Here is a 24,296-nt window from a genome sequence, read left to right on the forward strand (position 1 = left end):
TGAGTCAACGATAATATATACATGTATTTTTCTTTTATAAATATGTCATCTACTATAAGAACTAGAGGAAAACTTTTAGAAAGTCATAAATGCATGGACGAAAGGATAAGAACATGTACTTAACTTGATCAGTCATATTAGTCTTAATGAACTCTATTGTTCCTAGGTTTTTCTTCATCAAATGATCTAAATAGGCAAGAAGCTTGTTGAATGAGTCTTCATATGAACCATATAATTCTTCTTTTGTGCATTCACGTCCATGTCATGCATGTTTATAATTAACCTCCACAGCTTTCTCATGATTGATGTCATTGATAATTTTTCTTAGTCATTTTCATGTTATCGTGCAGACGTTTATGAATAACACCTACAATCCACTAGGAAAAACACTTTTTCTACTCAAAGGTTTCCCAATGATGCACCATATATATGTGCTCTCTTTCATAATTTTTCACTTGAAAGAACGTTACTGCACGCACCTTTATGTAATGGATCTTTTAGGTGCAATCACTCATAGTCTTTGGGTTCTTTCGCATGCATACGATAGTCACTCTATTATTGTCACGAATTTTGATTTATAGTCATCCATGCTCACATGATCTTTCAATAACTCACAGCAATATTTTAAATCATTAAACATTTGCCTGACAGCAATGTCTTTATCATTTGAGTTTGTTGTTAGCCATTATAAAGAGTCTTGATCATTAAGTTTTTCGTTATACAACTTATCAATCTACTGAGATGCCTTTGTTTCAATGATTTTTAATTGTTCTTCATTGTATGAGAATCCCATGAATAAGAACATATTCAATTGTGTCTCGTTAGTATAAAAACGGAAAATAATTCTACTGCCCAATAAATGATCATACAACTTGTACAACATATCGAGGATTCGACTTTTCAATTGTCATTTGCGCATAATTTGCATGCACCATTAATTATCTCATGTCATCAATGTCTTTATCTTTTCCTATCCTTTCTGAGTCATCCTCAGTTGACATGATATAGTCATCATCATCATTCAATTATCCACTGTCAACGTGATTGTTACTACGATTAATTGATTATCCGAATGCACAAACTAAATCAAAAGTCATTGTACTATTTATCACTTCATTTGATTCTATGCATACAATATTCATGCATTTTTCAATTTCACAATTAACCATAAAAATAAAACCATCATCATCGCACCTACATTTCAAGCATAAATTACAAAGTCCAACTTGTAGCTAGTTATTTCATTTGCATCCTCCGTTGTAATCCTTTGATTATGTACAACATTAATTAATCATAGAGGTTCTTCATTGTCTACACATAAAAGATCTATATCCCTAATTGCCTCCATAAGATTCTCATCATTTCTATAAGTAACTTCTCCTTATTTAACTTTGTGAGCCTCCAAGTAAACATTGTCATTGAATAACATCAATTTTTACATCATTATCATCTAAAACATCTATCTATATTTGTTGGTTGAATACATTTGGACAATAACTATATCGAAGGCTCAATAACTCTTTCATTTATCCAGTTTTATAAGAAATCAAAGTCACAAATTCTTTAAAGCTATTAATTTTTTAGAACACTATAGATCCTCAATTAGTTTGATCAGTGTTACGATAGTATACTTTAACTCTTTCAGAGACCATCATTAACCACATATATCAACCACACAACATATTGTTAATTTAATAAAAATAACATGTGACAAAATGTCATACATATATTTTTTATACATTCAATTAACAAAAATCATAACCTTTATTGAATGCTTATACACATTCAACTCTAACAACATTACATTAATTGAATGCTTGAGCACAGTTAACCTTAACCTCATTACTCCAAGAGAAAATCACCAAATATTAAATAAAAGATAGAAAACAAACACAAATCATTTACAACACCAACATATATATATATATATATATATATATATATATATATATATATATATATATATATTTATATTTATATGTGTATGTGTAAAAAAACCCTAAAAATTGTCAACCCTAAACAAAAAATTTGGTATCAAATGTTGAATAAAATACAAGCAAACATACATAAATTTATGATCAAGAGTGTAATAAAGTAGCATTAAATAATAAAATGCAATGAATAGGATCAACAGGCATAACTAAAAGTCAAAAAATATTTAGAAAGAGAGAATGCCAAAATATATATATATATATGTTTATCGTAAAAGAGAACACCAAAATAACAAAAAATGGTAAAATATGAAGCAATTTTTTGAGTTGTACATTTATCTATTCATTTAACAGGAAAAGAGAATGCCAAAATAACTAATTCATGTCAATGTTCACTTAAAATAATGTATTCATGCCAGACATTTCAAAAACCAATTGTTCCAACCGTTAAAGATGTGCTTACTAAAATATTTCATCATCAGTGATGTCCCGAATGCTAAAAAAGTCATCGATGAAGTGCTACCAAAAATACTCACCGAAAAAAACTTATCAAAAAAATAAGATGCGGTAAAAGGGATTGGGGACCACAAACAAAGCACTAAAATGAAGGGAAAAAAGCCCTAAAATGTGAATCATCACTTTTTAAATATCATATTGTCACATTTAATGCTACTACGAACATTCGCAAAATAAAAGGGAGATTCGCATTTAAGTTTTTAAAAAAAATTAAATCTCATGTCTAATGTCCGGATGTTCAAAAAGTCTGCAAATGAGGCACAAGATCTACATATACATGTATTTGCGAATGTAAGAAGATATTTGCAGACATCTACGAAAAGATTTTACTTAAAGAAGATTTAAAGGTAATATTCACAAAGATCGTACTGCATTTGCAGAGGTCTCAACAGAGTACGAAAGTCTGGCATATTCACAACAATTATTTGTGATTGTCAGCAAACATTTCTGAATCCCCTTAAGGAGTATTTACTTAAATATGCGTTGCTGGTTACATACACGAAGTTCATACGATATTTGTTAAGAACATATTATATTTATAGAGGTCTCATCAGAGTGTGAATGTCGACAGATTTATAGATCTCTTCGAAGAGAATTTACTTAAAGGAGGTTTGTAAGTGATATTCGCAAAGTTCGTAATGCATTTGCGAAGGTCATACTGTATTGGTTGATGTTCGCAAAATCTCCTTTTTATTAAAGGGATGCAAACTTTCTACAACGTGCCGATCAAGCGTATGAATCATCAGGTAGCATGTGTAAAGGGCAAAAATATCCTAAAAAGTCAAGAATCGATGATTTTGAATATGTGAGGAATTTTGTAAAATTGCCATTTTGTAAGGCAGTACAGTCATTTTTTGATATATATATATAATCCATGAAAAAAAGAACTGGATATGCTTTTGTAAATAAACTAAAATTTTGTCATGATCAGTCTCCCCAACTAGAAGCATCAAAATTTTGAATGCCACATTTACCTCTTATTAGTTATTAGTAAAGAGATACATTAGCATTCTCTGATCTAAAGTGCATAAAAATAGATATATCAACTGTCTTTGCCAAAATCATGATAATATGTATACTCTCTTTTCCTGATTTTTAATCTGCAAGCTGGGAAATTTCCCAGGGTTGAATTAGATAGCTGGACAGTTGATTTGCACTATCATAACCATCTTGGATTCGAATCCCATGAAGGTTGTTCCAGCTTACTTATCAAAGAAACGCTAGGAATTTTCCCAGCAAAGTGAAACCTTGAAGGCAAGGGTTAGAAAATTCCATCAAAAGGTAAACGAAACTATAAATTACAATGTCTCATTTCAGGACTTTCTAGGTAAACGAAACTATAAATTACAATGTCTTTTGAAAAATATTGGTATATTTAAATTTTAAAATACATATAATAAAATGTATAAAATATACAAAAAAATAAAATTATAAGAATTATAAACATATCACGATACAAACACAATATTTTCAAAATAGAACACTTTTTAAAATATCATGTTTTTTCAGCCTTATATTGGTTTTTCTGAAAATCTCAAAATAAAATCACGATTTAAAAAAAATAGCCGATATTTGTGACCATGGTTCTTTCATTGTTCCATGGAAAGGTTCTTCTTTCCTTGTTCTGATTCAAAGTTTAAAGGATTGAGAAGGAAACCTTAAATTTGGGGTGTATTGCCCATTTTCTTCTTTAAGTCAATTTTTTTCTCATTCCTCAATCTTGAACTGAATTATACATTTCCCCATGTAAATGGCAAAAAAAATTCACTACGGGTAGGGAAAAAGGAAACCAAAAGGAAAACACTGGAAACAAAATGAAAAATACACCAGCAACAAGATCAAACAAAATATGCTTATAAAAAAAACAGATTAAACAAAGTATGATTTTCATGTGGATCTTGTTTTCCGTTGAAGGAACTTAATCAAAAGGAGATTCGTGTGGTTAACTACTCCTTCCATAGATCAGCAAACTCATCTCGCTCCAATGGGTTCGACATTTGATGCGTCTTTCTTCTCGTTTTTGCTTTTATCTTCATGGCATACTTCCCGGCCTTTTTCCTCTTCTCCATGGCACGAATCTGGAACAGTGAGATTATATTAAATTGAAATAATTGAATTCAAGAAAAAGTAAACTTTTCAAATAGGCTACACCAAAGCTTCAACAAAATCAATCACAAAAAGCATGTCTAAGGTTTCTGTACGGGTTACAGATTATCTAAATACATATAATGTTCATGGCTTTCATTAAGTCCCATCTTTGCTTCACAGCAATATCCCTGGGAAAATATTGTCTCTACCTGAGTTTCTTATATGCTCATTCACATGGACATTTGACTGAAAACCACCGTTGAGGTAAAAAAAAATCAAATTTTCCCTAGTTTCAAGTGGAACAGAAGGTATTACTGGAAGTATTTGGTACTTGGAAGATTAGTGCCGAGGTAGCAATGAAACAACTGCTCTCATCATACTTAGAAGATTAGTTACTGTTACCAAAAACCTATCTGACAACCTCATAATTGTGCAAGGAAGACGGCATTTTTCCCAGTGAAAAGTGAAATTCACGCACTAATAGTAAAGAAAAAGAAAATATTCAAGTCTGTAGTCTAAAAGAAGCTGTACCTTTAGTTGGAAATCATATGTTCAGCAAAAAATGTTCTGACCCTCTTCATACAATTTTGCCATTTACTGTGTCTTCCTAGTTCATTTTCAATGATCCTACTGCTGCTATATTATCCAAAAGATGAACTCATCATATTGAGCTTGACTCTAGATGCAAATAGAACACTGAAAAACCAAACCCAAGGACCAATCAACTTATCACACTTAAGACAACTACAGTTTTGCCTAACAATGTCATTAATGGGTCTATGCTCAACAAGGCAGTGTTCATCTATCAGAAGTTCAGAAAAGGAATCATATTGCTTCTGCGTGTAAAACATTCAATAATTAAATTAAAAACTCAAAGTTAATGGGTATGCAGGGACAATGAGGATGGTACACTCCAAGCAGCTTCAGAGCTTCGTGCTAACCAGCTCAGTGGCACCAGGAAACCAAATGTAGGACAAATGGCCCCCAAAGAGTTGAGTCTCTTCACCAGACTAAGATCCTGGACTACATGAGTTTCCAAATGATTTTTTCTCCAGGCCAGTTAGCAGAAAGGACATCATTGACCTAATGAAAGAATTCTTAATGGAGGATTCCTAAAGAGTTTAACTGTAGCCTTAATTCCCAAAGAGGAAGGGGCCTTACCGTGATAAGTTATCTTCATTTCTGAAAGGTGCCTTCGAGGCCATTTTGAAGGTGTTGAAAGAAAGGTGCAGAAAAAACCACTCCAAACCATCAGCAGATACCATGATATATTCACAAGAGGCAGAAATACCATGGACTGCATCATTCTGGCAAAAGGTCTTGGACTCATCGACTTTGGCTTACAACCAACATTCCTGCGAAGCTCAACCAGGAAAGACCTTTCGGTAAGGTTTACTGGGGCTCCCTTCTGCTTCTCTTGAGGGTATGGGGTTCAGTAAAAGTGGACTAGAGCATGCTTGGAGGGATCTTCGACAGCTATCACCATTAACGAACAAAAGGCTTTATTCAAACCAAAGCATGGGAAGGGGATCAATGCCCTCATCCCTGCTTTTTGACATATGTAATGCTGTGTCTCATAAGTACCACTGATGATGTTTCAACTATGTTACCTTGATACTTTTGAGGGGCCAACACTCCTAGACACTTCATGGACACTTTTTCAACATATAAGGATCCAAGAAAAAATGGACATACCATGTCGCATTTCCAACACTTTTGAGTGCCTTACAAAGTATTTAATGGTGGACACTTTATGTCAATCTTGTTTAAATCCTATTTTCTCCTCGTCTATTTTATTGGGTCCTGACTCCACCAAAATGAGTAGGCATGCTCCTTTACTGTACAGAAAGGTCTCTCTCTCTCTCTCTCTCTCTCTCTCTCTCTCTCTCTCTCTCTCTCTCTCTCTCTCTCTCTCTCTTGAAAGAATCAAGCTAATTGGTAAAAGATTTTCTCTTGTTACCGCAGTCGAGCCCCGCTCAATCTCATTTAAAAACTAACCCTCATTTTTCACAGTTTTGATGAATTGTGTGGTGCCACAAATGGGGAAGAGAGAACTGAGGCTGCCTCATTTTTTTAAGAAATCATTCTTGTATTTTTTACTTAATTACTTTTCTCTCTTTCCCTCTCCTCCTATATATAAATTTAAATTATAAATATATATAGTCGTTTCCACATATCTAGTATTTCAAACCCGGCTGTCTGACATTTCTTATGTTTCCAACACAACACCCTTGGCAGTGTCCAAGTAACATAGTGTTTTAATACTAGGGTTGAGTGGTTTGCACATCTCCAATTTGACAATAATATACCCCTTATTTGGAAATTCTTCAATGGATTGAGCCTCTAATTTTGGATGTTCTAGGGAAGCCTCATAGTTGATTATGATCCAAATAAAAAAGTTCACCGTTCTTTTTCCTGCAGCCCTTGAAATCTATCACCATCCAATGGATTTTGGCTGCTCCTTTAGGTCTCTAACTACAGCAATGTGGAACTGAATCACCAAGCACATAAAGAGCAGGTCCTCAAGATATCTACCAATATCCGTGTATGCAGCGATAAACCCAATATGAGGCATCATACTCACAGTGTCGCACCTATCAAATGAAAAAACAACCTCCCCTAAAGAACCAGCTTCTGGTTCAACTAAAGTATAATGTACACCAATCATATGTAACAGAATTTTCTGGGGAAGTCAATAGATCAAACTAAAACTTGAATCATTTCGAAGTCAAAAGCTATATTAAGGGGAAAGAAAACACTTGCAGAAAATCACATATACCCACTTTTCCAGATAAAATCTACCTTAAAGATTGATTGCTTACAATACCAAGATTTTAAGGAAAATTATCCCAGTCTAAACAGCAAAACCGCTTAGAAAGTTCACCACACCTGGCCCCCGTCTCTCCTGATTGCCTTAGACCATAGTTCATCAAGCAGCTGCCACTACCAGCTAAGAACAAGATTGAGACCCTAGGGTTACACCAAGAAAGCAAACACGTGCATGCACATAAACAAGCATGTGCAAACATAGACAAAAACAAAAGGAGAGAGAGGAAAACTGATTTATAAGAGATTGAGCTAAATCTCAAGGAAGTAGCAGTCAAAATTAATAGAAATCCTGTCTTCCAATAGAAGTTTCAGTAGCGAGATAAATATCGAGGAAGTAGCATAGGGTAGATAATGGAAATCCTCCGAATCTTCCAAAGAAGCCTCAGGATAAAATTTCATTGAGCTGCCTAACCCAGTAAAATTGGTCTATATAACAAATACTGCTGATAGCAGAATTTCTTTGTGATTTTACTGTGAGAATTCAGAAAACAAGAAATCAATCAAAATCTCAAGAAAACAGAAGTTGCCATGTTCACAAAATGCCACAATTTTATTGTGATCTTCATGTATTTTTAAATTTTATATTTTATTCATTATTGTATATTTCTAATTGCATATCAACCGATAATTTCCTAATATTTTCCCAAAGAACTTTTTTTTTCAAAATCTCATGACTATTCCATTAAGACCCAAGAATGAGATCTGCAACAATGGAGTCAGCAAAGTCATGCAACCATTTGACCTGCTGCATCACAGTTTGTAGAAGGCAATGACTGCTGCATTTTCTGATTTATTTTCTCCTTTGAAACCACCTTGTTCAACCAGCCAGATGATACTTTATCTGTTTCTCAAGAAATAACAGTATAACTGACATGAAATAAAATTAAATAAAAATGAAAATTGAGCTTCCAAAAAAAAATCAATATTCAACTTCTCAAAGTGTGCAACTTATTGGAAGGCAAGCAAGGCATCTCACGAAGTAGAGATACTCTCAAAAACAAGATCACCCATCACCTCAATCAGAGTTTATTCAAAGCTACACAGAGGCTGGTAAATTTCCCACCAAGAACAGACGCATCTTGCCCTACTATTTGCCAAATAAGGACAATAATACCAAATAACATAACTGGACAGCTATTTAAGAATTGATGGTGGATGTCTTCACAACTGTGTTTGTGTGGAGCGCAATACATAAGAAATATGCTGATGAATGTGCAAATGGTGTGGATGAAACATATTGCAAATTGATTAAACAAAGAATGATGATAAGGACTTATCCACAAAAGAATGATCATAACAACGCAGACTATCATGGAAAACATGCTTAAACAATCATTTTTCTTGGAGAACAATAATCTTAAATATCATCAAGAGCAAAAATATTTTAAAAGGAGTAACTGTAGATTAGTTTGAAACTTCCAAAACAAAACAAGTAGAAGTTACCTGATTTGGTGATATGTAGTATGGGTTCTGATAAAGTGTCTGACCTCCAAAGCTACCACTAAATATTTTAATAGGGTTTAGGCAAAACCTTGGACCAACCTAGATAAACCAAATTCCAAATAAAATATCAACTATTAATGTAACAGGAATTCACATTCATTCTTTGAGGACAATATAAACAGATAAATTTCAAGTGAAACAAACCTCTACAAGAGTCATTTTGTCTAAGCCACCCTGGGCAACTTTACCAACATCACTGTGTGGAACAGAAATCTGCAATAATGTCCTTTTATTATTAAGAATTTAACAAACATTAAAAAAGAAAAACAATACTTCATTTCTTCCATATTCTTGGCTAAATGCCCATTGCAAGATTAGTCAAACATTTACTACAACCAAGCGCATTATTACTTCTGAGTTATACTGATCCATTAACCAATACCTAATGCTAAATTCTTTCCTTCTGCCATATCAAGACAGCTCACTCAACAAAACAATCCTTTCTTCTCATGGCACATTCTCGTCCATTACTCTCTCTCTCTCTCATTTTGTCTCACATTTTTATTGAAAAGTCATCAATAGTGACAGTTTAAAATAACAATTTATCAGCTGTGAATTTCTTATGAGATTTTCAAAACTTCTAGTCATCTTTCTCCAGTCAAGTGAGAACAATTTCATCTAGTTGAGAGAGAATAAAGTGCTCCCCTGCTCTGTAGTCAAAAGGGGGTCTCACTTTGCAAGCTCATGGAAGTGCTTTCATGGGAAGTGATGTCATTATAAAATGCACATATTGTGATAATATTGCAATATGTTAGGCATTTACAATTAACATCCTCAAAAATTATTGTGACATTAATTTACTATGTACACATCCTGCCCCAATGTTAAATATAACCAGAAAATATAAAAGAATAAGCAAAATACTTTTAAATTGTAATCCTTCAGAAGAAGTATCTTATGTCATGCAAGAAGCAACAATTCCCCCACCCAAAAAAAAGGAACTAAGTATAACAAAAAAAGATAACAAAAATTGTCAAAACAATCCAGGCAATCCTTCATAAAACATACCTTAACAGTATGTTCCTATCCTAACAATTTATCTATTTGGATGTGGATATCGGTTAGATCCAGAATCCATTAGCTAAGGTAGTTGGATCTAATATTTGGATTTGGATCTCAGGTAGATCCAGAATCCATTATTGAAAGTGGATGGTTTTGGTATGTGGATCTGGATCGTGGGAGGATCCAAAATCCACTTTGGAATTGGGATATGGTTTCAGTTTGATCCAAATAGAATTTGATCCAGGATCCAATACAAAATGTCGATCAAGGTTTTAATTAAATATTTTAAGACTTAATATTAGTTAGTATATTTATTTAATATATTACTTAAGAACCAACAAGCATATCTTAATGATTTTGCATAAAGATAGTCTAAGCTATTTAAGGGATATACTATATGATAAAAACAATAAACAGAGAAAGAAAAAAGACACTGTGAGTCGCCCTTCACTAGAGGGCCCCACATTTAGTAAATGTAAATCCACTATTTGGGAGGAAGCATTAATGAGAGGAAGGGGAATGGGTGAGTCGACCCTCCCTCTATCGTGGTATAAAACTCATGAGTCATACTATGAAACTTTGGGAGAGGGTGATTGAGTTTAGGTTGAGGAAGGTTGTCATGATATCGGAGAATCAATTTGGTTTTATGCCTCGAAGATCAACTATGGAAGCTATACATCTTCTTAGACAACTTATTGAGCGAAATAGAGAGAGGAACAAATATTTGCATATGGTTTTTATTGATTTGGAGAAGGCATACGATAGAGTACCTAGGGACGTTCTCTGGTGGACAATGATGAAGAAAGGTATTTCTCTCAAGTACATTAGTATAATTAAAGATATGTATGAAGGACTAGTAACCAATGTCCGCACTTGTAGAGGGGTGCAACCAATTTTCCTATAACAGTTGGGTTACATCAAGGATCTGCTTTAAGCCCTTTCCTATTTGCTATAGTGATGGATGAGCTTACGAGATCAATTCAAGAAAATGTGTCATGGTGTATGTTGTTTGCTGATGATATTGTTTTGATTGATGAGTCTAGAGCTAGGGTTAATGCTAAGTTAGAATTATGAAGACAGACAATGGAAGCAAGAGGTTTTAAGTTGAGTAAGAGTAAGACATAATATATGGAATGTCAGTTTAGTAAGCAACGAAGTAGTGATTGGAGTGTAGTGAAGCTTGGTGAGCAAGAAATATCGGTGGATGATTGTTTCAAATATTTGGGATCTATCATTCAAAAGTATGGAGAAATTAATGGAGATGTAAATCATACGATAAAGGTTGGGTGGATGAAATGAAAAAGTGCAACTGGAGTGTTGTGCGATTGTAGAATGCCATTGCGGTTGAAGGGAAAGTTTTATAGGACGACTATTAGGCCCGCTTTACTATATTGTACGGAATGTTGGGCTGCCAAGAGACATCATATTCAAAAAATGAATGTAGCTAAGATGCGTATGCTGAGATGGATGTGTGAAAATACAATCAAAGATAAGATTCGGAACAAGGAGATACGTAAGAAGGTAGGTGTTGCACCCATTGAAAATAAGATGAGAGAGAATCGTTTACGGTGGTTTGGACATCTTCGACGAAGGCCTAATGATGCTCCAGTTAGAAGGATGGAGAAATGGGAAAATATATTAGTTAAAAGAGGTTGGGGTAGGCCTAGGAAGACATGGATGGAGATGATAGGAAAGGATATGAATGCTTTAAACCTCACCGAGGACATGGTTTCGCAAAATGCAAAATTTATTACATGCATATAAAAAGAATGTTATGTTATTGATCTTTGCAAAAGAATGAGATATTAATTATGACATTTGTTTCACATATGATTTTGTATGTGTTAACCTGGTTCACATGTCAATGTCATGACCATATCCAGTGTATAGAAGAGTGCATGTTTTTGATAACTTTGCACAATAATGGAAAATTTGTAGGGTCAGGATTATGCGAAAGCTCGAGACTGAGCATACGGTTTCGCAAAACCTTTGTGGTGCCATACAAGCACCTATGAGATTTTATACGTGGGATGTTTCATGAATTCACTTACACTTGTCTGGAATAAATATAATGTCATTTCCAAATGATTGTATGTTCATTTGTGTTAACACATTGTTTACGTGTTTGGGAAAATGTTTCCTACTAAGACTTGTAAAGTCTGACCCACATTTACTATTATTTTTTCAGGTCAAGAATGATCAAGCAAGAGAAGTTGCGGGATGCTGCGTTTGGCGTCATGAGATCTACATTTTCTTGAGATCTGGAATATTGTCTATTTATTTTTAATAATCTTTAGTTTCGACTTGATAAACTCAGTGTAATAAATATTTTTAATTCATGTGTTGGGTGACAATTGATTTCTAAAAATTAATGTTTAAGTTGGATGCTAACACATGTAACTCGCCCAAGATTTTCACCAATTTAGTTTAAGTATTTTTGTTGTGCTTATTAATAAAAAACTATCGTGGTATAAAACTCATGAGTCATACTATGAAACTTTGGGAGAGGGTGATTGAGTCTAGGTTGAGGAAGGTTGTCATGATATCGAAGAAGCAATTTGGTTTTATGCCTCGAAGATCAACTATGGAAGCTATACATCTTCTTAGACAACTTATTGAGCGAAATAGAGAGAGGAACAAATATTTGCATATGATTTTTATTGATTTGGAGAAGGCATACCATAGAGTACCTAGGGACGTTCTCTAGTGAACAATGATGAAGAAAGGTGTTTCTCTCAAGTACATTAGTATAATTAAAAATATGTATGAAGGACTAGTAACCAATGTCCGCACTTGTGGAGGGGTGACAACCAATTTTCCTATAACAGTTGGGTTACATCAAGGATCTGCTTTAAGCCATTTCCTATTTGCTATAGTGATGGATGAGCTTACGAGATCAATTCAAGAAAATGTGTCATGGTGTATGTTGTTTGCTGATGATATTGTTTTGATTGATGAGTCTAAAGTTGGAGTTAATGCTAAGTTAGAATTATGGAGACAGACAATGGAAGCAAGAGGTTTTAAGATGAGTAAGAGTAAGACGGAATATATGGAATGTCGGTTTAGTAAGCAATAAAGTAGTAATTGGAGTGTAGTGAAGCTTGGTGAGCAAGAAATATCGATGGATGATTGTTTCAAATATTTGGGATCTATCATTCAAAAGTATGAAGAAATTGATGGAGATGTAAATCATAGGATAAAGGTTGGGTGGATGAAATGAAAAAGTGCAACTGGAGTGTTGTGCGATCGTAGAATGTCATTGCGGTTGAAGAGAAAGTTTTATAGGACGACAATTAGGCCCGCTTTACTATATGGTACGGAATGTTGGGCTGCCAAGAGACATCATATTCAAAAAATGAGTGTAGCTGAGATGTGTATGCTTAGATGGATGTGTGGAAATACGATAAAAGATAAGATTCGAAACGAAGAGATACGTAAGAAGGTAGGTGTTGCACCCATTGAAAATAAGATGAGAGAGAATCGTTTACGGTGGTTTGGACATATTCGGTGAAGGCCTAATGATGCGCCAGTTAGAAGGATGGAGAAATGGGAAAATATATTAGTTAAAAGAGGTCGGAGTAGGCTTAGGAAGACTTGGATGAAGATGATAGGAAAGGATATGAATGCTTTGAACCTCACCGAGGACATGGCATTGGATAAAAATGATTGGAGGAGGAGGATTCATGTGGAAGACCCGGAATGATTTTCTTTTTTGGTTCATATCGCCGACCCCAATTGTTTTGGGATGAAGGCGTTGTTGTTGTTGTTGTTAATAAAAAAAATCTGAAAATTTGGGTAAAATTTTGGGGGCCTTATATGATGTGCATGTGTTTGTCTCCGTGTGCATGTGCATGCATGTGTTCAACCAAGAATTTCACAGTAAAAACTTACTGAACCTACATTCCTTATCTCCAAGAATTAGTCAACCCAAAAGGAAACGTAATACCATTTTGCTACAAAATGACAGTCACCATTGAACCTGAACCAACCACCAGACTCAATAAACAAGTTTCAAACCTACTCAACCACCACAATTAATTGGAGGTCAAAACCATTCTCCAAGGGAAAATTGGAAAGTCTTGACTTTAAACAGAAAATAATATGGTCCAATAATTTCATAATGATTGATCTAAAAATTCTTTAAAAAAAGTATCATTAATCTCTTAAAAAAAGATGAAAAACCACTCGAAATGTTTCAAATGGTATGGAAAGTGCAAAATCAAGAAAACTTGAGAATTTGTGAACATTCTGGTAGCCTTGACATGATGCATAAATTGGTTTTCAATGGTCTCTTGGGCTTCACAATATTTGCACCAACATATTCGGATTAATTCATGCACTGAGTAGACAATTTAAAAGATGATATAGAAGGGCTTTATTAGAAAAAACATGTACCTGGTAATTCCGAAACCATATATGGTCATCAACAATGGAGAAAGCAAATACATGGTCATGAAATGGTTTAGCTTTTCTGTGATTTTTGGGAGTTGCAAAAATCTGCAATAAGAAAAGCAAGTTAAGATTAATATGTGCAATTTGACAAAAAATTACTCCATCAGAAAAATGTGGAAGACAAATTACTTTCCCAACACAAGCAGGACAATCGACTCACTGCATTCAATTTCCATGTAACATGTTAAGCACAATTTTGAAGCTTGCAAACAGGATTCACTCTTGGCCATGGCCATACCTAATGGCCTTTCTCAAGTCCACAATCCACATGAGATGGCCAAGATAATGAGACTACAAGAAATATTTCAAGCCCCATGGTGCACGGATGCACCTTGACCCAACTTGAATCCAGAATAGTTCTTAAGTGAAATCCATGCTGCAAAGAGACATAAAGTACTTACAAATAACTTTGCCATCCAGAGTGACAAACTGGAACTTTGATCTATGGACTCATCATAACCTTTTTCATGTTTGTTATAAAACAAGAGAAACATTTGGAATAACACAGGGCTTCGTATGAACTGGATTTTCTTTGCAAGTCCTAATTAACCAAATTGATCACATTATCACATCTATAAGCCAAAAGGACCAACATTGGTTATGATTACCCGCATGTGGTACCACCGCATACAAAGAATTAAGATGTACCAACAATGTTCCAATAAAGAAAACAAATCGTATGTGATGCTCATCCAAACAAAATCTTAATTTAAAATTATACGACCATCATGGATTTTCAACCTAGAAAGGCTAGATCTAGCATGACAAAACATAAAATATCTACTTGGTACATATGCATTATAGATGTGAATGATTTAAAATCATACACGTTCATCTAGGAGCATAGTGACCAAAACACCTTCATAGTTCATACTGAAATTTTCTCCTCTTCAAATATTTCCATCAACACAACATCTTCCGATCTTTCCAGTACCATTTGTTTTTAGCAATTTTTTTATATTTTTCAAATCTTTAAGTGCCTTTCCCTAGGGGCATGAATTTTAAATTTCAGTAAAGAAAATCCCATACCATTAAATTCTGAACTCCTAATTTTTATTGTTGTGCCAAAGGAAAAACCTCATGTCCTTATACAAGTGTAAGTACATCATTAATAAGAACATTATTTTTTCTCAGGCTGCATGACACCAGAGAATATCTTAGAGTTCGGGAGTACGTCTATCCACATGTTCATATGAGATTTTCATTAATTACATCAGGTTCTTCCCACGTAGTTTAAAGCAATATTACAAGTTTCTCACAATGATTAGACTGCAATTCTTGTCTTATGAAAGAAGCATGTCTCACGATGTTAAGTGTTTCTCGTATGAATAGCTGGCCATTTTAAATAACGGTTCTTTTATGCATAGCCACGATTTGGCATAATGTTGGAACTACTTCCAAAGAGTCAAACTAACAAAGATAAAAAAAAAAAGGCATCAATAAAAACTGTCCAATGACAAGTTTCACTGTTTTTTGCATACAAAACCTTGAAATTGCATTTAATTGGATTTTACTAATTTTTAAGTGTAACAGCGTGAATGACTATTCTCCACCAAACTGCTTAGGGCGTACACTCCTACTTCTCCACCAACTTGACTTTATGAAGTTCAGGGTTAAATAATGATTCTAATTGCATTTGTTACACCAAGGCACTATTGAAGGTCAAGCAAATGAACAGCTCCGAAATATGGCCACTTTCCAGTTACTGATAAAAACCTCCCCTTAGTGATCTAAGAAATATTAGTAACCATAGGAAATTTTACTTCCCTGTTCCATGGTTAAAGTTGGAGACATGAGTTCATAAGGTACAAGCATCTCATCAGGAAGCATTCTATAGAACCACCATCAGCCAAGTTTGGCAAAATCGAGAATTGGCAATGTGATTGTGAATATGTCAATATATCAAATCATCAAACTTATGATACACAGACATAAAGTTGAACAGAATAAATGCCAACAAGGGAAGGAAATAATGATACAAGCTATAAGTATTCCAACCTTAATTGAGTTACAACTTTTTGTTAACTTCTCTTTTCTTATTTTATTTCTGACATACAGTAGAAAATGTAAAACCAGAACACATAAAGCACAGCTAGCAATAGTAGTACAATGGAACGTACCAAGATTCACAAGTATAGTTGGAAAAAGGTAGTAAAAGAATATGGCTTCTAATCCTTCCATTGTAGTAAAAGTACATAAAAATCGTATCAAGAAAGCCATGTGCTATTGAAAGTTATATCCAAAGAAATCAAGAAACGTAAACATCTATTACCATAAAACAGGAAGTAAATGCTAAACAACAAAGAAATTGTATTGTGAAAGAAAATGTGCATCAAACCTGTGTGATCATCTCTTTCAATAGTTTCCAGTGAGGTTTTGTATCAAAATTAGTTGAGAAAGTCAACAATGGCCTTGACCCTTTTAGATGATTACCAGTTAGCTTCAATTCTTCCATTGTGTGTACTGGTACATGAACAAAAATAAGAGAGAGACGAGATACGAAAATAATCAGATGGTTAATGAAATGCAACAACTCTTGGGATGAGTTCACAACCAGTGAAAACACAATATTTCACAGAAAAATTTAGACTTGTGTTAAAATAACAGTCCCTTCGTTTTTATCTTATAATATCTACAAAGATAATTGTTGAAACTTGAATGAATACACTACCAGCATTAACCAAGAATTTCACAGATGGGCCATCAGGACACTTAGCCATCCAAATATAGAGATCTTTCTGCTTCCTACACTGAAAAACAATGACATCTAATCAGAAGTGGACTGTCAGGAGAATAAAGGTGTCTGCAGTGAATATGTACATGACTTAATATTGATTATATTCCAGTACAGCCAGAATAGATATCGCTTAGGAGGTTGAAATTGTAAAGAATGCATTCAGTTAACTTGACATCAGATACATATCATTTGCATGTCAAAGCCTAAGCCCGTGATGATCTAAAATATCATCTCAAAAGTAGTAGCACAAACGAAACAACAATGAGGAACATGTCTCAAATTATTACAGTTATCAGACTCATCCGCTTGTCAAGAAAACCTAAACAGTAAAAAGGAAAAATTTATAATTTAAATTGTAAAACAAAAAAAGGATATTTAATAGGTATTAGATCATTATTCATCACCAAATTCACCACCTTTTTCTTTTTTACCCTTTATTTGAGGACAGAAAAAACACTCGATAAGATGAATGCCTATAGCTATATCTTAGAATTTTACAGTAATATCATGGGGTTTTGTGTGGACAAAAGGTTTTAATGCCCTTGGTGAACCATCTTGGACGCGTTCAACGATTGATAACCAATCCAATAAAACATGTGTGACGTATTATACAAGCAAGGAAAATGAAAAGAATGAGACAGATTACACCTTCAATTATGAACAAATGAAACTTTTCGGATGTTATTGCGAAAATTTTCAAGGTCTTTCTCTCAAACAACTTCCCTAAATATACCCTCATCTAGCCCATTTGTTTTAACAACGGAATTTGTATGATTACCCCCTATAGAGGTTTTGAGAACGGGAAGAAGTGGAAAAATGCTTCTGTTTTAGGTTGTCAATAACATAGACGTACCATAACCCAGACAATCTGATTATAAGACTAAGTAGCAAATAGTTCAACAACGACCACCAAATGGTAGGAACAGGCAGAAAAGAAAAATGAGTAACCTACCTCAAAGAAGAGGCAGTAGGAACAGTTCCCGAGCTCGACCAACTCGTTCAACGCCGCACCCTTGCTTCCCTTCGAATCGACCTTGTTGTCTTTCTTGCAGTGGGGCAACAGAGACACCACATTGAGCATCAAATGCCGATATCTGCCGAACAGGCCAACCAAAGAAAAACCGTGAAATTTCGCATGAAACAAAACCCTTACTCGTGAAAAAAAAACGGAGAAGAAGAAGGCGTGCCTGTAGACAATTCTTCTGGAACAGGTGACGAGAACCTTCTCCCGATTGCGGAAAACCGGAGGGTTGCGGTTGCCGGCCTCGACATCTTTCTTTTTATCCTTCTGCTGGTCCTTCCACCCGAGGAGGGTCCGTTGGGGACGTTGATTTTCTGGTTCCTCCGGCTTCTCCTCGCCCCTCTCTGCGTTCTTCCGCTTCTTCCCCATCGTCGTCGTCTCACTCTTTTATTTTTCTCCTTCCTGCGTTTCGCAGAGATTGCACAAGCAGGGGTTTAAGACCAGACGGCAAACTAAAACCCTAAAATGTGAACGGGTCGGATTCGGTCCAGATGCAGGCAATTACGGGTGGGGATAGGGATGACAGTGGATCGGGGAAAATGTGCCCGCCCCGCCTCGATCGTTTGGACCGGGGATGGAGGACATGAAACACGGATGGAGGTAGGGATCCACACGAGCAGACGAGCCTGGGCTGTTTGAACTTGGCTCGGTTCAAAATCACTTTGTTCAAGCACGGCTTGAGCTCGGAGCCCAGCTTGCAAGGCGTTGTTCAAACTCGGTTGGGTTCCAATCTCGAGCCAAGGCAACCTTAAATAAGATTTATTAAAAAAATTGCCGAGAAGGAATTTGATCCCTGGACCTCCTTAACGATAACCAAGAACCTACCTTTTGATTAATATTACTGAAACAATTTTATACATACTAAAAAATTCTAAGAGAAAAAAAGGCGCAAAATTCAGGATTCAAACACAACATATTCTCATAAATACAAACGCTCTACCCATTGTATATATGTGGTTTGCAATGAAGCAAGCTTTATCGGGCTCGATAGCTCGTTCAAACTCAACTCGATAGTTCAACTAAGTTTCATACATTGGTTCAAGCTCAGCTCATTTACGAAGCGGACAAGCTTGAGTCAAGCCCAAGCCGAACCCGAGCCAGCTCGATCCAATGTGGATCCCTAAATGGAGGCGGGAATGGAGGTTAAAATCAAATCCTGTGAGAGGATAGAGGCGGGAATGGAGGTTAAAATCAAAACCTGTGAAAGGATAGAGGCAAGAATGGACTTACGCTTTGCCCCACCCCGCCCTGTACCCATCCCAGATACCTGATCCCCGTCGGTAAACCTTTCTTTATTTCTTTAGGAATGGCAGTAGGTCGAGGAAAAACAGAGTCCCGAGGATGAAAGACATAAAACGGGAATGAAGGTTAAAATCAAAACCTGTCCGGAGATTAAGGCGAGGATGGAAGGCTGAATTTTGAGACGGGGCGGGGCCCCATTTTCCCCAAGTCCACTGCCATCCCTATGTAAGAATGCAAACAGAGCATATCATTTTAGATCTGAATCCGGATCCAAAATATAAACACTAGACCTAAATCTAAAATACATGTGGCAATACCTGAACCTGATGTGAAAAACAAAATGAATAAAAAAACATAAAAAAAGTACAATAAGGTAGGGTTTTGATTCCGATCAAATCTAGATCCAATATAAAATGCTGATTTTAATGATATTCAAATGCACGGATCTTATTTATAGGATCCATATTTATAAACAACATGTTGGATTCGGATTAGATATCCCACTATATTTGATTCCTTTGCTTTCCTGATTACAGGCCTTGTAGCTAATATGTGAGCATGATTTGGTTTTTTTATTGGATATTTTACATGACATGGTTGGTTCTTAAGTATTTTATATGTATCTTTGATAAAAATAAAATCCTTAAATTATATGGATATGGATTTGAGATTTGAGATTTGCGATTTCATTCTCTTGACCTAACAAAACTCAAACCCGCTCCCAATAGCTAGTTATTTGAGTGAGTTTGGATATGCCTCGATTGGTTGAATACTACGCCCTTTGACGGAATGGGGTCGGTGGGTAAAAACCAGTTATCAGTATCGAGGCGTGGCGGCAGAAATTCGATATGCTGCAAGTTTGAATTGGTTATTTTTTTAATAATTATAAAAAATACCAAAAAATACCTTTTAATATTATTTTAACATGTCATGTTATCATTGACACATCAAATCAGATACTGTTACTGACAACATTGGTAAAAGCCAAAAAAAAAACATAAAACAATGTGGCCATTAGGACTCACCTTTAAGGATGGCAGTGGACCCGGTAAAAATGAGGCCCGGACCTGACCTCGCCGGGTTTGGACCGAAAATGAAGGACATGAAACAGGAATGAAGGTTAAAATCAAAACCCATGAATGGATGTCCCGCCCCATCCCTCCCAGATCTCAGATAGTAAAATAACTAAAATACATTTAAGGATGACAGTGGACTGGAAAGAAATGTATTTTAGTTATTCTGCCTCTTAAAAAAAGTCCATCGTGATGGAGTCTTTGTAACTCTTTGTTTCTTGCATACGCATTCTAGGGTGAAAATTTTGTGGTTGAATGCAACATCTATAAAACTTGTTGAGGTCGTTGCAAATAATTGATAAATTAAGGTAGTTTTCAGTAAATTAAATATAAAAAAAAAAAGAAAAAATGTGGGATTGTGGTGGCACCATATTTTTGCAAGGAGTACGGTACCATTGGAAGTACAGTTGGATTTACCAAAATAGTTTGTATAAATAATTTGGGAAAACATTGTTCCCTAAAAAAAAAACATTAGTTATACCTTACCATGAAGTGGAAACACCTTGTTCCATCACATGTATTGTGTTTTTTTTTATAAACCAAGCCCTAGAGATGTGACCTATATGGTTGGTTTAGTCAAAAATATATTTTAGATTGTTTGAACATATTGTATTAAGTAAAATCTTTGACGGTCCATAATATATCAAAAATTTATTATTGGAAATATTTTTTTTGGAAGAATATTTTTTAGTAATGAAAGTAAGGAACTAATGAACTAGAAATCATAGTTACAAGTTGTATGAACTCAATCAACATGGTTTGTTTACTAAGGATCAAGTCTTGGGTAGTGCTTTTCTACATAAAAATATTATATTTTGAGTTATGTAATTGTTGGGTTGGATACCAGGTTCATCCATGATGGGCGAGATCCGGACCCGACCCACGTTAGAGAAAGGGGCGTTTTGAAAACCGCCCATTTTCCCCACTTCTAGGGCAATTTTTTTTTATGCGCGTAGAATGGATGGAAGGTAACACTGTAGCAGGATGTACACAGTAAAACAGAGAGAGAGAGGCTATGTACGTTGGTGGTGATTAAAAGAAATCTCAACAAAAACAGAAAAAACTGTGCACAGTGGGTGAATGTGCACAGTGAGTGTTTAAGAGAAAAGATCTCATTAGAGAGATCTCTGCACAGTGAAAAGAAAGAAGAAGAAGAAGACGGTAAAAACTATCTTTGTGGTGGTTCAACACAGTGGGCATTTGGACTCGTGGAATCGTCGTTCTCTCTAAGTAAGGGCACACATCTGTTGAGCAAAAGTGAACATCAACGATCTGGTTTTTCTGCTTCCGCTTCAACAAAAATGTATGTTTTCAAACCCTCTATTGGTATGAGAACATTGGGTTTTAGATGTCATTTTTTTTCTTGTGAATATATCCCCTTGTGCCCATGGTCGGAACCTTTATGCGTTTATGGTGGACGCTTGCGGTGGGGCATCATACAACAATAAAATATATTTTTTTCTTATTTTTTACTGTGTGGGCATGGGATTGTCGGCTCTAATGCCCGGGTCAGATCCATTTTTTTTGTGACAACCCTGTTGTAGCCAGACCGCAGGCCTGGTCGGCGGGTCAGGCCATGCGGATTGCTACAACCCCTAGTCTCGTGAGTTGGTTGCCACCTGCGGTTGTCGCAGACCAATTTTTGTTGGGCCTTGGTTGGGCTGGAAATACCTGGATTGGGTTTGGGTAATAATAATAATAATAATAATAATATTATTATTATTATTTTATTCATGAATGTGAATGAAAATAATATAATCATGTTGATTATAGGAAGAGTTTGAAGTACTTACTCTATGTGTTAATATTTTATTTATACAGTCATAATACAGTTTAGGTAAATATAATCATCTTAGGGAAAGTAGGAGATGGTTGTGAACATAGTGAGCTTTCGATTCCATGCCCTACGAAAAATTATATGTTATCTATCGTGTGATTATGACTGCATATAAATATGCTAATGATTAGAACATAACGTGCATGAATAACATTGTTGCGTATATTTTCTATTTTTTATTAAAGGACATGGCTGCACTAAGTAAATCCATAATGGACTTAACACAGATTGAGAAAATGAACGGCGATAACTATGATATATGACATAGAAAGATTCAGTTTACACTGGAGGAAGCTGAGGTCTTGGAGGCTCTCAACTGTACTGTGGAACGACCTGAAATTGGTAATGGGGCACAATGTTATAGGGACATGGAGACCTATGAGAAATGGAAGCGCATGAATATTGTTGCGCGTGTCACCATGTTGTGTTCTATGTAGGATGACAACATGTGTCAATTTGAGCATTATAAGACTGCTTAAAAAATGTGGATGACCCTTAAAGATAAGTTTTGGGGGAACATCAGTCACAAAGCTTAGATGACTCACAATCAGGTTTGATTCCTACAGGAAGTATCCTCAGCACACTATGAGCCAATATCTCAGGGAGATGGCAAATATGACAAGAGAGCTCAATAGTGCATGACATACCCTTACAGATGAACAACGGGTCCAGTATGTAATTCGCTCTCTGCCACACAGTTGGGAGCATATTAAAATTAATATGACTCATAATGAGAGTATTAAGACTTTTAATGACATTGCTCATCATGTAGAGCTAGAAAATGACCGCCTTGAAGTGGCTCAACAATCTGTCATGAGGGCATATGTGCCAGAAAGTTCGAAGAAGCAAAAATCTTTTAAGAAGAAAATTTATGAACCAAGTAAGTTCAAGAAGGGTGACAAGAAGGGACAAGACAAAGAGAAAGAAAATAAGCCTTATCAACGCTCTGGGAAGCGTGGCAGCAAGAAAAATAAGGCAAATGCAAAATATTTTAAGTGTGGCAATTTGGGTCACTATGCTCGTGAATGTCATGAACAGAAAAATGTACATTCTCTTCAAACTTATGTGTTATGTGCAAATGTTTGTAGTTGTGCACTAATTATTGAATCTAATCCTATGTGGATTGTAGACTCAGGAGCCACCGACCATGTGAACAAAGACTGCACAAACTTCGTTGAATACAAGAAGATGTCATTTGATTCGAAGTGGTTGTTTCTGGGAAACAACTCTAAAGCATAAGTCAAAAGGATCGAGACTTGCAAATTGGATTTGCGAGAAGGACGATCTCTATTATTATATGATGTTCTGCATGTTCCAAAGATTCGACGAAATTTTATTTCAGTTTCTGCTTTGTCTGTGTTAAACTATAAACTTATGTTTTAAGATGTCAATGTTGACATCTTTTGTGGACATACTTTAGTTGCTTCTGGTTTCTTGATGAATGGTTTCTATGTATTGGACACTAAACTTAAAAATTTGAATGTGGGTAATGAATATTTTTCTCTTGTTTCTACTGCTAGTAATGTAAATGTGGATGTATCTATATGGCATGCTCGACTTGGACATATAGGGCAAAAGAAAATTGAAAGACTCGTACGAAAGGGTCTTTTGAGATCCTATGCGAAGATTGAAATGCCTATATGTGAGCATTGTCTTGCTGGAAAAGCAACTTGATTTCCTTTTAGAAAGGCAGTTAGAGCAACCTATCATCTTCAATTAATTCATTCTGATATATGTGGACCAATGCATGTGGCAGCGAGGCATGGGGCCTCTTATTTCATTACTTTTATTGATGATTATACATGATTTAGCCACGTGTATTTAATTTAACATAAATATGAAACATTTGATTGCTTTAGATCCTTTATGAATATAGTAGAGAATCAACTTGATCGTAGAATCAAGGCTTTGAGAACAGATCATAGACGTGAATATCTATCCGAACAATTCAAGGAATTGTGTGATGATAAAGGGATAAATAGATAATTGACTATTCCTCGAACTCCGCAATAAAATGGTACTGCAAAAAGGAGGAATAGGACCTCTTAGAGATTGTCAGGTTCAT

General features: G+C 35.3%; 1 protein-coding gene across 1 annotated transcript; it reads right to left on the minus strand.

The window, feature by feature from the left end:
• Nucleotides 1–4,282: 4,282 nt before the first annotated feature.
• LOC149829049 (ribosome biogenesis protein BRX1 homolog 1-like) lies at nucleotides 4,283–18,490 on the minus strand. The gene is made up of 8 exons (XM_090017135.1): nucleotides 18,246–18,490; nucleotides 18,011–18,152; nucleotides 16,993–17,071; nucleotides 16,660–16,784; nucleotides 14,265–14,366; nucleotides 9,012–9,080; nucleotides 8,808–8,906; nucleotides 4,283–4,525 (listed from the first exon to the last, which is right to left on the minus strand). The coding sequence occupies exons 1-8, from the start codon at nucleotides 18,446–18,448 to the stop codon at nucleotides 4,394–4,396; spliced, it is 951 nt and encodes a 316-aa protein (XP_089873261.1). The 5' UTR covers nucleotides 18,449–18,490; the 3' UTR covers nucleotides 4,283–4,393.
• Nucleotides 18,491–24,296: the final 5,806 nt, after the last annotated feature.

This window comes from Nuphar pumila, chromosome 9 (genome assembly GCF_984573655.1).
Source record: "Nuphar pumila chromosome 9, dmNupPumi1.hap1.1, whole genome shotgun sequence".
Classification (NCBI taxonomy): Eukaryota; Viridiplantae; Streptophyta; class Magnoliopsida; order Nymphaeales; family Nymphaeaceae; genus Nuphar; species Nuphar pumila.